At 33.9% G+C, this 16,259-nt stretch overlaps 1 protein-coding gene across 1 annotated transcript in view; it reads right to left on the reverse strand.

The window, feature by feature from the left end:
* Positions 1 to 16,259, reverse strand: part of NLG-4 (neuroligin 4) — a 309,809-nt gene that overhangs the window by 96,689 nt on the left and 196,861 nt on the right. Inside the window, exons 6-8 of the mRNA XM_029310718.2 lie at positions 12,948 to 13,257; positions 10,810 to 11,017; positions 8,645 to 8,899 (exon numbers count right to left, since the gene is read on the reverse strand). Coding sequence (XP_029166551.1) covers positions 8,645 to 8,899; positions 10,810 to 11,017; positions 12,948 to 13,257 — 773 coding nt within the window. The remainder of the gene's footprint in view (positions 1 to 8,644; positions 8,900 to 10,809; positions 11,018 to 12,947; positions 13,258 to 16,259) is intronic.

Below are 16,259 nucleotides of genomic sequence, written 5' to 3' on the forward strand. Positions count from 1 at the left end.
TCGACGAGTAGTTTGAAAGCTGAGACTTTCGTAGTTTAAAATGTTCTTTTATTAATTACTTCAAGAATTATTTTTCACAAAGTTGCATAAATTTAAATTTCGTGCTTTTTGCCATCGAGTCTAAAGTAATTCTTCAATTTTTTTTCAGATATGTGTTACTTTGTTATTTCGGTAAAAAATTGGCCTTTATTTTTGTTTTTATATCTGCTTTCAGAACAATTAAAACAATTATAAACGCGGAAACCCTTTTGTTTTTGTAAAAACACTCTATTTCAATTATTTATGTTACGTTATATACGGACAAAGAGTGCCACGAATTTTCTTTTGAATTCCACTCTATTAAAGCACTCTTTGTAAAACTGTTTTATTGCATTATATTTCTCGTCCATTATACAGAGTTAATCTTCTTTTAATAGTTGCACGTAGATGCGCGCAATTCACATACACGCACAGACAAATAGAGAGAGAGAGAAAGAGAACTAGATGCAATAATTATAAATTTATTTAATCTTTTATAATACCTCCCGATGACGACATTTAATGTAAACAAATAATACGTAATTTCCACACCGATTATTAAAGCACGTGTGATCAAATGTGCGTGCAATTAAAATTAATTAATGCAACGGACGCGACCGAGCGTATATTTACTACTTGAATTTATTTAATCCCTTTCCACTAATCTCGGAACATCGTAATTATATATCGCGAGTGCGCAACGGGATAAATTTTCGGCGAGAGGTCACGTTCGGCGAAAAATCCACAGGACGAGCCGCTACAACGAGAAAGAAATTGGGGAGGACAAAACGAATAATCTCCGTCCGGGACCTTCTCGCGGACGCCTTCGTTTCAGATTTTTTTGCCGGTCCTCCGGCGTTTTGTTTCCCGTCGTTTTGCCCTCCTTTCTTCGCTCATTAGAGAGAAAGTGGGGGATGGAACAGGGGGTTGCTCTCCCAATTAGCCGGTAAAGGATTGCCGCGACAGGAGTGGAGAGAGAGAGAGAGAAGCCAGGTTTTGAAACCGTGCACCGGATAGCTTTAATTAAATAATTCGTTTCATCGCCCTTGCCTTCCTCGATCCTTCCTCTTTCATCGTCTTTCAATTTCTTCGCGTCTGTCACGGCTTAATTTAACCTTCCGGAGGGTCCAACGCACCGTAAATTCATTTTTATTTCGATAAAACTGTCCCGAGAGACGAATAGGTTTTCTCTTCTTTATATAAAACGAAAATATAGAATAAATGAGGATCTAAAATGTTCTCCCGGCTTATAAGATCCGTACTTGGCGAACATCAAATATTTATTTCCTAGATTCTAAGTGGCCTCGCAACCCTTTTTCTTAAACACGTTAGTTTTGATTTAACGTTATTTAAATTAATTATCTATATTTCTTAAATGCTGTTCAAAAAATTGTAAGGATATATTTATCATATAAATTGTATAATAAATTTTTTAAATGGTATTAAAAAAATTGTGAGGATATATTTATGATAGAAATGTATAACAATTTTTTTCAGGATATATTATTCGGTAGATGATAAAAGAAATACACGATTTTCGTATTTCATAAAAAAGCAAACTAATGGCTAAAATTTGTTATTCGTTTGGAGTGAAATATAATTCGTCGGGTATTTGATGATCCCACAACAAGATTTGCATTTTATTCGAGGATTTGTTAAGGAAAAAGAATGTGTTTTGAGAAATACGCAGAACTTGGAGGGCAAATTTTCTCGTAGTTCCTTTCTACAGCTCGCAGTTACTTTCGGACTCCTTTTTTGCCCATTTCCTTCACCCTTCCTTCCCACTCATCAACCTCCCTTTTGGACGCTGAAGCGCCGAAGAAGAGAGTTGCAAAGCGAACTCGTATTCTCATTTTCCTCGCACAAGATGGAGAAATAGCAATCACTACGACTGGAGCGATAGAAACCAATCCCGATTCGACACGAAGAATAATCCCCTCCAGTCTCGCTTTCATTTAGTTTCTTTAACATTTCTTTTAATCAACGTATCGATTACTTATCTCAAGCGCGCAAGAACAAAAAATTTTTAATTTTTCAATTAAAACTTTTTTTAATTTTTAACATAAAATCGGTAGGTTTGCGCTTTGTTTCCTTAAGTAATTTAATCGTGGGGAATAATTTATTATTTTATTCAACCAATAAAAAGAGAAAAAAGTACGCAAAAATGATGTTTTATTAATAAAACAGGAAACGTTGTTTAAGAGAATGCTGCCGCAGGTCTGTTTTACCGACTTTAAGTTAGGTTAGGTTCACTTTTTAATGAATATCCGGGTTAAAAGATTCTCCACAATAAAGTACCGATAATAATGAATGCGGAGTGCTGTCCTGCAACTAATTTTTGCTGTTTTATGCCTCGACTTCGATTCCGCATGCAAATATACATACATAATTAATTCGAGTACGAATCTTTTGATACAGACTTTTAATCTCATTTTTATCACTTCTGTATTATTCTTTCATGTCATCTTTATTGGAAGCGCCATATTTTATGTACAAATAAACTACAGAATTCTTGTATTAAATAAGTATTGTTATGAGCTGATGCAGGAGGCCAATAAAAAACTGTAATTTTTTAACTTTTATTGTTTTGTATACAAAATTACAGCGGTATCCGTTCATTATTATCAGCATTTTAATTGTGGAGAAGGATTTTTCAATCTGTATAGCCAATAAAAAGAAAAGCCCTTGAACTCAAAGTCGGTAAAACAGACATGGTCAGCATTTCATTGAATAAAATTTTTCTTCCTAATCTAATTTAACTAAACTTAATCTAATCTATAAATCGCCATTTCTTCAAGATTTAGATCCTTTAAGGTTTACATGACACATAATACAAATTTACCTGAAAAATTCACCAATAAGAATTCTCCATTCCTTTATACTCGATCGTTTTATAAAAATCTTCATTACAAACTTTAAAAGTAAGAGCTTCAAAATAATGTGAGAGAAAAAAGGGAATCGCGTAGATTTTGCGGCTAAATAACGTTCTCACCACCCAGGGGAACGATTACCGTCTCCGTTGGAGGTTTACGAATTTTCTTTCGGACGGTGAGCGCGCGAATTCCGCCGAAGGAAATCGTCCTCGATCAAATTACAGCAGCAGAAAGAGAAAGAGAGAGAGAGGGATCCTTTTAAAAGGATCCCTCTCTCGCGATGAGTCTAACGTCCTGGAATGGGCGGGCGCGAGCTGATAGATTTTGAACGTCGGCTTCGCAAATCCTCCATACGTATCGATGGGTCCTTGCAAATCCCCCCAACGATCCACGGGATGAATTTCGTTCGTCCCAGGCCCCGGATCGATCGCGCGACCCGCCCGCAATGTCCGTTTTCACTTTGCCGCTGGATTACAAGTTGCCATCTCGAGAGAGCTTTTACGAACTTGACAGAGAAACTCGTTCTTCTCCCTACCCATTCGTCTCTTTGTCTCTTTATGCAGAAAAAGAGAGAGTCCTAGGTCGCGCGGAGATAAATTTTGCTCCGTTATTCTCTGTTTTCAAGTAATTTTCACTATTTTTTAATTAATTGTAATTCCAAGAGAACGCAATAACATTTCCGTCTAAACGGTACGCGATTTAAATTTAAAAAATTCCTTCGAGTTGCGAATCTGTAATCCTCGCAAGATTTTTGTATACGGAAAAAAAATTACGTAGATATTTAAATAATTATTTATTTGCAACTTGAATCGGAATGTCTCTTTCTCTCGTGCCAAGTAAATAGTGCTGATACAACAGTGTTATGTTGGGAAATTGATTTATGAGGGCAATTTCTTATATACGGTTACACAAGTGTAAACTGTATTACAGAAAGATGTCTATTTGCGCGAGGCAAGAAATTGCTTGTGAACGTGAAAAAATAGGAAAACCAGGTTGTGTGGACAAACGCGGTGACACGGTGACTGCACATATGGTGCGCGTGACATGACTGGAATATTTGCTGTTGTTCGCATCGACAAGACCGTCCTTTGCTGTCCAACGTACGCGACCGCCATACAATTATAACTACGAATGCAAGCTGATCCTAACAACGTAATCCAAGCCACTTGCATAATTGGCGGAAGACTTCCCTCTTATTTTCTGGTTGCCGGAAAGTCTAATTGTAATCTCTAGTTGATATCATCAATTATGAAGATGGATTCAAAGAGAACATGGAAGAATTCGATTTGTTGTTATACAGAGCGAGCTATTTTTTTAAATAAAAATCGATTCTTTTTCTAACAAAAATTGTAGGTCTCGAGATAAATCTATATTAAAACTTTATTTATATTGAGTTGATGATTTTCTTGATTCTTTCTTGAGTTACACAATTCTTTAATTAATACTAATGGAATATCGGTGTTCCGCAAACAACTTTTGTGCGAAACATTTTTTGCAAAAAGCGTACGACAGAAAATATTTAGTGATGAGTCATTAAAATAGTTTACCCTATATAAGTGCGAAAAATTTTAGGAGGTGATTCTTCGACAGAAATTAGGAGGTTTTTTATATAAACATATATTCTTATATCCCTCTCTGAGAAGTTACATTTTTTAAAGCAAGAGATAAAAATCAAGTTATTTTTTTCTTAAATTTCAGACAAATTAAAAAATAAAACTTGGTAAGAGGTATTTTTCATTAATATATAAAAAGAATATTTATTAATATTCTTTTGATCTTGTCGTATCGTTATATAGGGATAAAACTAACACCTATTTAATTTTTTATCAGAACGGATCGGAATATGATCATCTAAAAATATGCGTTACAAAGTTTGATTCCTTTAGAAATTTCTTATTTCTTTTATTTTTTTGGTAAAATCAATAATTAAAAAAAAAAAAAAAAATACGTGATTAAGCAAGCATTCCCTTTTTATAATTTTCGACGAAGAATTATCTTCTAAAATTTTTCGCCTTTATAGATACATCCTGTACATTAGAAATAGAGAAATAAAACTAAAAGCAGCGATCTACCGTAATAATTTCCTCTAACGACGGTTATCATTCGTCGTTAGCGGAAAATTTAAAGAACTTCGTTTATATTTCAAGAAATTTAATACTATAAAATCTAAGGAGATAGAGAGATAGAGAGAGGCGATGGAGATATATAAATCAGCCGATTAGTTCTGCAAATAATTTTAGCGCAAATCGAAATGGGATTGGGATCGTAATGGCTGTCATGAGGTGCGCCGACTGCGAACGACGCGATACCGACGACATTCTTATTATATTCGACGTACGTGCACCGGTCTCATCGTAAATTGAATCTCTCCATTACCTTCTGCCGCGGTCTGTCTTATCCCGCACGAAGGATTTTTCTTGCAGTCGTCAGAGAGATAAAATTAGCGTCGCGAAATGAGCATATAATAATCCCGACCTTTATTATTCCGCACATTTTTATTCCCTTTAAAACAGAGTATAAATAGAAAGCTGTTTCTAATAAAATAATTTGATAAAAGAGAGTGTCTTAAGAGGATCCTAAGCTATCCTAAGTTTCATTTCTGTTTTATCGACAAAATGTGAGGTTAGATTGAACTATAAATCTATTTATTGGCTGTACGGATTGTTATTAGATATATGTTATATGATATATATTAAAGTATTAATATTAACAAAGGGCGAAGCGTTCTAATTTCAGATAAAAAACAATCCGTATAGCCAATAAATAGATTTATAGTTTATCTAACCTCACATTTTATCGATAAAACAGAACGGAAATCACAGATTTCTCAAGAACGTTTAGGATCATCTTAAAAAACTGCTTTGAAAGAAAAAAGAATTATTGAATTAGAGAGAAAGAGGAATTTATTTTAATAAGAAACACTGCTGATGTGATCGGTGAAATAACCTAACCTAACATTCTATTTTCTCGCGCGCCGCAAAAATTCCTTTTTCTCCCACACATCTGTCTCGAAATAACTAACTTGTTATTTCGTAATAAATGTGAATTTTTTACGACGCGTATTGCCGGACGGATCCATCTCGTCCATTCTGGACGGTGGAAGAGGATACCGACTCAATTAATACTTAATGTACGAGGCGGGGCTCGAAATCGGTTTCCAACCCTCCCGGCACTATTTATTCGGAGTAATTATGGATGCAAGTGCGGGCGGGCGGGAAGAAGAGGGGAGTTTCGTCTGTTTTACGATGGCAAACATTAGAGGAGAGACGCGTCCCGCGAGATAAAGGCGGGATGTTAGACGCCGCACCGTGTTGGGACAGCATCAGCAAACAGCGGGCGCAGAGCGCGACAGCCTCGCGATTCGACTGATTATTCTACCGAAGCGCGATCTCCGTACATATTTACCCGACGGGGTTTCCCGGGAAGAGCCAGGGAACTCGAAGTACCGAGAGCCATCCCGCCGCTAATCGACCGCTCGTTGATCGATCATCATCGATCCGACAGGCTCCTCGTCCTCGCGCGCGAGGATCAATTTACTGTACCCTCGAGTTCGGAGTTTGTTGCGTCAATGGTGTTGCGTTTTATCGACTAACTGTAACTAATTATCTCCTCTTTGTCACCTCGCGGAGAGATGTATAATAAAGCTAATGCGAGAAAAAGTGAGGAATTGAGAGAGATGAGTTGATGTAAATTTTTGTTCGGGTAACTGGTTTCACGATTTGTTAAATTCAGATGGAAAAATCAAATTTTAGAGACTGCAGATTATAATTGTGATTTTAATTATATAATAAAGGCAATATTATTTTTTATTTAACAAAATTGTCCGAATTGTTTTTGAAATAAAAAATTATATCAATTTTTCAATATTTTTTTTTTTATTTCTTCTGAAGTGTCAAATACATGTGATTGTACATACTAAAAAATATTATTAAATTAATAAATATTTATTTCCTAATAAATCATATTTATTTGAAACAAATAAATATTTTTCACGTCAAATCAATATTATTAGTTTTAAATAAATGATTTATTAGGTAGTATTAAAATAAATGTTTATTTGAATTCGATAATTTTTTTACAGTGCGCCTAATTAAATAACGTATTTTCTATCGGTTAACTGTAACTAATTATCTCTTCTTTGTTTTACGGAGAGGTGTAAAATAAAGCTAATGAAAAGAAGAAATTGTAATTGAAATGAGCTAGAGTCGACGTAAAGTTCGTGTAACTGATTCTAAAAATGGTAAAAGAAGATGAAAAAATCACACATTATAGAGATTGCAGATTATAATTATACGAATTAAAATTATACGAAAAGTCAATAAAACCTATGCCTTTTTAAACTAAATTGCTCGATTCTTATAATTAAAAATTGTGTAGGTATAGTCAATTTTTAAATCTTCTTTCATCCCTTTCAAAACGCTAAATACATATAATCGTACGTCTAATTAAATAGTGTCGTATTTTTCATCGATTAACTGTAACTAATTATCTCTTCTTTGTTACATCACAGAGAGCTGTATAATAAAGCTAATGAGAAAAAGAGAGGAATTGAGATAAGCTGGAGTTGATGTAAATTTGTCCGCGTAACTCGTTCCAGAATAGTTAAATTGAGTTGAAAAAATCACGCATCAAATTATAGGGACTGCGGAATATAATTATACGGATGCAAATTATATAGAAAATTCATGAAGTCAATATTATTTTTCCTAAATTGTCCGATCCTTATAATCAAAAATTTTTATGTGCATCATTAAATAAATAATGTCATATTTTTATACTGACTAATACTAACTAATTATCTCTTCTTTATTATTATAATAAAATTATAATAAAAAAAGGAATTAAAATGAACTAGAATTAATGCGAATCGTCCGTGTAAACTGATTTTAAGAGTAGTAAAATTGAGATGAAAAAATCACACGCATTAAATTATGGAGATTCCAGATTATAATATTATACAGATTTAAATTATATTAAACAATATTTTATTTTTCCGAGTTAATTTGTCCAATTATATTATTGACCCAAAAATACTGTCAATTTTTAAATCTCCTTTTTCGATCTCTTTTAAAGCATCAAATTTCATGCGATCGTAAGCTCCATCGAATCTCTTAAAATTCACTTTATATTTGATCAAATGACTCGTATTTCGAAATAAATTACGAGATTCAAGAGACATTCGGTGGAAATAATCCGATACACGTACTCGAGTTCTGTCTGAAAGCCTGCATCCGCGCTGATAATGGAAGGCGCGTCGCGGGAGAGAACAATAATGTAACATCGCGGGTATAACGTAATCTGTGCATAATTGAACGTAAACACGCCGATAATTTGAGCCAGCAATGGTGGACGAACGGACGGGTGGGAAAACAGTCATCACGCGGTTACGTGAGAATATTCTGCAGACAAACGAATAATTGCCTTCGCTGGACCTGCATCCTCGTAACCGAGCTACAGCTTAATCAAACTAAACATCTACGGGGTATGTATTGCTATTCTGACAAGTAATTCGTGCTCGAAGAGTTCAGAGCTAGAGCAAAACAATCCATCGATGTTACGCTAACATTTTCCAACTTGTTCAACAGTAATTTTCAAAAATCACCGATCAGCTGATTTGTGTCACATGTGTCAAAAAAATTCATCAACATCTTTTTGCGACCAGAACTCGTTTTTCTACACTTTTATGTTGCTTTGCGAATATTTTTGTTTATTAATAAAGTTTTAGGAGTTTATAATGTTTTTGTTTTACTTACCGGAGGATAATCGCCCTCCTTCATCTGATAGTCGAACACGTAAAAGTAGGTCTTGGGCATCGGTTCCTCCTCGCTGTCGGGAATCGGCGCTATGTGGGGATTGTTCGGTTTCTTGGTGTGTCTGAGGGTGAAAAGATCCCCGGTTTGTACGAGAGGAGCCACGAACTGCGCGTCACTCAACGCCTGCACGCATGCATCCTTCGTGTTGATGGGATGCTGAACCGTTCGCTCCCAGTCGGTGTACTCATTCACCACCTAGACGAAAACGAATTTCAGCTCTGTCATTCACTGTCACAAACACGGCGAGAAATTGTCGGGGAATCAGCTGTGACAAATTTGCGCTTCGGACAATCATCCATCCTCTCTTCAGCGCACTGATGAACCCTTTCATCAATGAAAAGGAGTATCCGAGTACTCAAATCAACTTTGAAATATTATGTTAAATGTATTGGGAAATCGTCTAATAGTTCAGTAAAATTAGACTTAAAAAAACAAAACTTAAAAAAAATTATAATCAAGCTGAATTTTTATGGAGACCTTTATTTCGATGTTCTAATAAAATCCTAAAAAGTACCCTTAATTTCAGCCAGGGCGTTTTTTATGGGGGGTAAAAAGGAATAAATTTTGATTTTTTGCTATCTCGAAAACTATCAATTTTTCGAGAAAAATAGTTATTATCGAAATTGTAGCTCATAAAATTCTCTACAAAAAAAGGTTATACTTTTTTTCGTACAACTAATCGTTATTGAGTAAAACGTGCGGTAATGTTGCAATATTTCTAATATCATTTTTCTGCACCTCTTACAATTAGTCACATATAATACTATAATAAATGTGCACATTTTCTTTCAGACTTAATTCACTTTATATCTTCCAAACGATTAATTCCATAAAAAAGTATACAGACCATTTTGTAGGGAATTTTATGAGCTACAATTTTGATAATAACTATTTTTCTCAAAAAATTGATAGTTTTCGAGATAATGGCAAAAAACTAAAATTTACCCTAAAATTCAGCTTGATTATAATTTTTTTGAAGTCAGTCTAATTTTACTGGAGTATAAAAGGGAAAAAAATATATATCGATAAAAAAATTAAACATTAATAGAAGGGTATATTTAAAAAAATATAAATATCAAAAATATATATTTTAATTAAATATATATATATATATTAATAAATAATATATTAAAAAACATAAAACATAAAAAAAATGCAAAAATATTTTTTTCACGGTACCAAATCTTTTTGCAGTAAAAACAGGTTGTCTCTTTCTTCAATTAAGTTTCAATTAACCCAGCGAATTCTACAATATCGAATTCGTTCTCCTTTACGCAATGGCGTAGAATAAATAATATGCGTTTCACGCAACAGCTCCCGTATCGCGGTCGTAAAAATACATCGTCGCGACTATAATCATTTAATTGTCTATAATCATTAAGTAATGCCCCTAGGGCGTGAGTCGCCTGGATGCCGATAACGCGTCGGCCAAATGGAATTGCGTATTTCGCCGGTGTATTTCGACAAAACCCAAACGCTCGCGTTTCAATCGTCCTTGTGTATGGAACGTAACAATTATGTTCCCGCGATAAATTCCGCGCGAATGCAACGACACACAGGCCGCAAATATGCGCGGCATGTTGCATACTACCCAGCGATAAATACGAGTCATCTTTGTGCTCTTTGATAATTAAATTTGCAAATTTTCCTGCCCTCTACAGTGAAACTCTCTCCACAATAATCATTCCAAGCTAATATCTTTGAAATAAAGAGACGCAATTTGTGTGTCTTAATGCGATAAAATAATTTAGGATTATTATTTATTTAAATTCTTAGATTTGACGAAAAATCTAAGGATAAGAATAAGTAAATCTAATTATATAAATCCTCAAAAAAATTGAGAAAATATTGCAAAAAATGATAGTCATTTTAGAAACATTATTATTATTATTATTAATTGTCGTGATTTTGAGATTTGCTTTTTATACGCAGAAAACACAAATAAAAAAATTTTATTGATCGAAAAACGAGGACTATTCTAATTTTGTAAGATTAATTATTAATATTATTATTAACGTAAAAAAATTTTTACATAATTGTGCGCACTTTGTTACATATATAATAAAAATTCTGGTTTTATAAATAATAAATAGCGAATGACTCACCGTGTAAAATATCTCAGTGAGATGATAGACGTAGGCGTTTCTCACGTACGTGCGGATAATCCTGTCTCGTCTCTCACCCTCGAATCCTTGTAGAACGTCCTTCTCCGCAAACTTCCATAATGCCTCGCTCGTTGTCACACCAAACAACAGATCGTATTTGTTGTTGCTCGTTATTGGCGCGCCATGTTCGGCCTTTTTCAGAAGAGGCCTAAATACATAACAATTTTAATTAAGTAAAAAATGTATTAGGTTATAATTCTCATATAATTTGATTAATCCTTCAGAAATTTATATATAAGAAAATAATATATATATTTATATATTTAATAAAAATAATAGTAAAATTAATTTTACATTTTAAAAATTTATGTAGAATTAATTGAAAGAAAATTATATAAATAATATATTTTATTATACGTTTAATATACATAAAACATTTTAAAAATAAAGTAGTTAAATTAAATTAATTGCACACCTTTAGAAAAATAAATTACAAAATAATAATAAAATTATGAGAATAAGAGTAATTAAAAAATTAATTGGACAACTTAAAATATTGAAGAAAATAAATTGAAAAATAATAAAGCAGTGCTAAGAAGATAATCTTATTGTAAGAGGGTGAGCATATTTATAAGACAAACAAAGCAATTTCAATACGATTACAGAACACGAAAGCGACATTAGGTAAATCTGAAAATCTCGGTCAGTAATTGCAAACCGGGGAACAGTACTCGCTTTGGAAGTAAAGATGATAATATGAACTCGCACTATGGTTTCCGGTTCCGTGGCGCGATCTTCGATTGTAAGTATGCTAATGACGTTGTAGGGTCGGGGTGGGTCGTTTACAATCGCGTTAATGAACCACGCTAATGTTCGCGATGGCGAACCGGCTCGTTTAGCCCCTCTTTTTTCCCATTTAACGAGAAAACTCCGGGATCCGTCAGACGGAAGACGGAAGGCGGAATTATTGTGGAAAGCCGACGTTAAGTACGAGACATTCCCTTTTCCCTCTCCCCCTCCCCAACCCCCTCCCTCCCTCATCTCTCGTCGAGCAAGAACGCAAAGCCGAGCCCGGAAGTGCACACATCAAAATAACTTTTCCGCCGCTTTACGGATTTCCTTTGCCGCCACGAAAGAAAATGTAGAAATATACGCCGCATTACCATAAAACTCTATTAAGCCCGCTCTACCGGAATCCGAGGATTTTCCCCTGCTCCCTCTTTTTCCCCCTTGCTGTTATTCTCTCGCTTTCTCTTTAAATTTCGTTTTTTTCCCCATTCGCGCTATGACTGATCAAAAATGGCGCTAAAAGTTCGCAAAGGCCACAATGAATCCTTATTTCAAATTAATGAAGTAAAAGAAAATTAATTTGTAAAATCTAGAAACGCTAATATACTAATGCAAAAAAATTATATTTAAAACAAAGAAATTCTAAGATTGAGAAACTTTCAAAGTTTTTTCAAATTCATAAGATTCTTTGAAGAATTGTATGTAAAAAAAAATCATAAGATTTGAATCAATTTAGAACCTTGAGTTGTTTTTTCCTGTTTTACCGACAAAATGTGAGGTTAGATCAACTATAAATCTATTTATTGGCAGCTTGTACATGCAAAATAAGACTAGGGCGGATTTGGCATTAGATAAAGGAATATAAGTGAATGTTTAGATATCAATTTGGAAACCTAGTAAACGAGAATAGTTTACCCAATAAACACAAAGTAACAGTAATACCTATAACATCAATGTTACAATTTCCCACTCAACAATGTAACGATTACGTACAAGGCATTGCAGTTACATTGTTGAGTGGGAAATTATAACATTGACGTTATGTTACTGTTACTTTGGTTCACTGTGAATGCATCTTACATTTTTATGTATATGTGTGCGCGAGGCTTTCAAGTTGATATCTAAACATTCACTTATATTCCTTTATCTAATGATCAATTCGCCCTGGTCTTATTTTGTATATACAAACTGCCAATAAAAAGAATAAATAGATTTATAGTTCATCTAACCTCACATTTTGTCGATAAAACAGGAAAAAACAACAGACTTCTCAGGTACGTTTAGGATCCCCTTAAGAACTGAAATTTTAATATTAATTCAATTCGAACATTATTTTTGGATATACTCACCCAAATCCTTGAAACTCGGGGCCCAGATAAGACAGGAGATCTTTCTGAAAGTCCGGCTTGATGACGACACCATCGACACTTGGACCAAACGCGCTAAGAAATGTCGGAGGTTGAATGTCGACTTGCATCAGCTCTTCCAGACTGCTCTCCCTCAGACAATCGACTATAAGCTCATTGTCTTTGAGAAGATCATCGGGAATGGAGCAGTTGATAGCCTTGGCGAGTTTTAAGGCGTAGGATACAGGATCTTCCACGACAGCCCAGGATGAAAGGGCGCTGCCCGACAGAAGTATAGCTCGTTTGAACAATCCTGCAAATGAGAAAAATCGAACGAAAATTATTACACATTTGTTAAAAATAAAAATTAAAAATCAAAAAATATATTGCATCTCGATGATACATAAATCATTAAATAAATATATTTGTGTGAAAATTATCAGGATATAATATGATATATAAAGCTTCTTTAAGGGTAATTTTTTAAATAAACGAAATTTGTTATTTTAAAGATTTATTATATAAAATACATTTATTCATTTAATATAGCTATATCTGATACCATGATTGTACGGCAAAAATATTGTCATAGAATTCAATTAGAGTCAATAATTTTGAAGCAATTAAAAAGAAAAAAGAAATCGCGACTTTTTTGAGATTAAGAGGAAATTGTTTTCCTAGAAATAATAACTTTGGAATGAGAAAGCTGCGTCGCAAAGGACAAATTCTTCGACGAAGGTTCATATGAGAATACCTTACATAGCATTTTTATTTTTATTTTTGTAAATTGCGAAAAAAAAAGAGATACCAGGTTTTTCTCATCGATAAAGAAATTACTCTCTCGAGAAAATTTGTCCGATGGACCGGAAACAATCTTTCTATTGCTTAAAGTGATATACAGAAAGAGGGAATATTTCGTGATAAATAAAGCGTTATTTTCGCAAATCGATTCCGCACTCGCGACCGAGAAGCATCTGATTTTTATTTCCTTATATTTTTTAAAGAAATATATAAAATAAGACAAAAATAGATAGATATATCAATTTTTATCTATGTCGGATACTAAAAATTTATATCGTTAAAAAGAAGAAAATGGAATTTGAATATATATATATAGAGAATATATATTTTCAATACACAGAGATATAAAGAGAAAAAATATAGTGATGAAAGAATTTAAAATTTAAAATTTTCAACCGAAATTTTAAAATTGTTTGTTTTACTAAGCAAAATGTATATTCTTAAATTTGAATTAATAATCGCTCGAGAGATAAATTCGGCATATATATTTTTATTTATAAAATGTTGTAAAATAAATATATAATATAATAAATAAATGAATATAACTAAATATATAAAGATATCTGTATAAATAATCGTTATCTGCTCTTATCTTATGATTAAAAATTTTTTTCTCTTTCTTTCTCTCTCTTTCTCTTATGTTCTTTGATAATTAAATTTTTGAAGCGTGATACCTCGAATTGTTACTTCTAATGCCGGATGAAGCGCAATGGTTACAAGACGTTGTGAATGTTATACGAGTGGATTGTTTGAGGAGGAAATTACGCCGGCGAAAATGGCACCGCGGATGGATGGAAGCTACGTCGTTATTCTTAGCGAGAAAAGAAAGACAAACCAAAGTCTCTCTCGAACCTGAAGATGTTGGTGGTCGACGACCCATAATTATCCGAGAGGAGAGAGAATCGCTTCTCTCGCACTCGCAGACTTCTCGCGTCGATGTTATTTGCCTGAGGAAAAATGTCAACGCTACGTTTTGTGCCTTAAGGCAGAAGTTTTCAATCTTCACTCCGCTCGTTATTAACGCCGTCATTAACTCGTCTCAGCAGTTATGCCATTAGTGCGCAGCGTTAAAATAAACATTTTTTCCAACGTAGTGAGCACAGCAACAATTTTATTTATATTTTATAGATGCATTTTAATATTTTATTATACACATATTAAGTATTTTATTTAGACATAATATTATATATTTTATTATATATAATTAATATATAATATGTATTTTTGATGTATAAATAAATATATATAACTTCAAAAATTATGTAAAGCTTAATTATTAAAATATAATGTATAACAAGTTTAAGACTTTTTGTGATTTAAATAAAAGAACCTTGAAACATTCTTAATTAATATTTTTGCATTAATGAAGAAACTGTGTAATTCGAATGAATCTCTTCTCAAGTTTTCTGGTTTACACTGTTCTAAGAAAATAAGTATTGTATTTTAAGCAAAAATGTAGTTTTCAATTTTAAAGAATATTAAAAAGGAACGGATAGAAGAATAAAACGTTCTCTCTACACTTCGGGAAATTATTATGCGATTTTTTTCGTCGTGCAATTTATCAGGGAAATTAACAAGAGAAAGAGAAAGAGAGAAAACAAGGAAAAAGGGAGAAAGAAAAAAAGGGAGGAGAAGGCCAAAAGCAGGAAATAACAGGACGTCGTCGTGTCTCGGAAAAACCGCCGCCTCGGAAAAATGGAATTTTCATTTCTATCCTCCAATGATACGGGAAAGAATGAAGCACCCGCGCGAAGCCAGGAAAAGACCAGAAAAGAATCGGGACACGTCACGATCCTTTTTGATCGAAGAAGAGACGAGTGCGAGAAGGGAAGAAATGGGACTCACACTTTTCGTGTGCCAGCAAATATATAGAAGAAAGGGAAATGGTGCTTCTCTTTTCGAGCGAAACAAACGAGTACAAAGCGTCTTAAATGATGGAATCCGCAAATAACACGAGTTTTATTAAGTGAAAAAACTTTTATGACCTTAGCATTGGAGTGCTGCAAGTGGCAGCGACATAAATCTGGTACTAAATTGCAAAGGAAAAAAAAATAATGAAAACAGAAATATAAAACCCAAGAGGTCTCTCTTTCTTTTATACGCGTAAACCACGTTAAGAGGAAGATTTAATATCCCGGCGCCATATCTCCACGATCGCGAAAACCTTTGTCATTTTTAATCATCCCGTCCTTTCTCACAAATCCTACAGCCCCATTATACTCGCTCATAAAGAATTTAGATAATTTTTATCGACGTGTCGTTCTCCTCCTTCGAGTTGTCACTTAATTAACAAGACGAGAGAGGTTAGGTTAGGTTAGGTTAGGTTAAGGAGAGAGGTTAGGTTACGTTAGGTTAGGTTAGGTTAGGAAGAGAGGAACGCGAACCAGCCGCGACGGACGGAGAAGAAGAAAAAAAAGAAGAACGGAGAAAGAAAAGAGAAAAAACTTCCCCCGGTCTCGGACACGCGTGGATGGCTGCGCTCTCCTCATAAGGGTGGAAAGTATTTTCCAATAG

The sequence above is a fragment of the Nylanderia fulva genome, unplaced genomic scaffold (assembly GCF_048542155.1).
Source record: "Nylanderia fulva isolate GAGA-0341 unplaced genomic scaffold, ASM4854215v1 Scaffold15, whole genome shotgun sequence".
Classification (NCBI taxonomy): domain Eukaryota; kingdom Metazoa; phylum Arthropoda; class Insecta; order Hymenoptera; family Formicidae; genus Nylanderia; species Nylanderia fulva.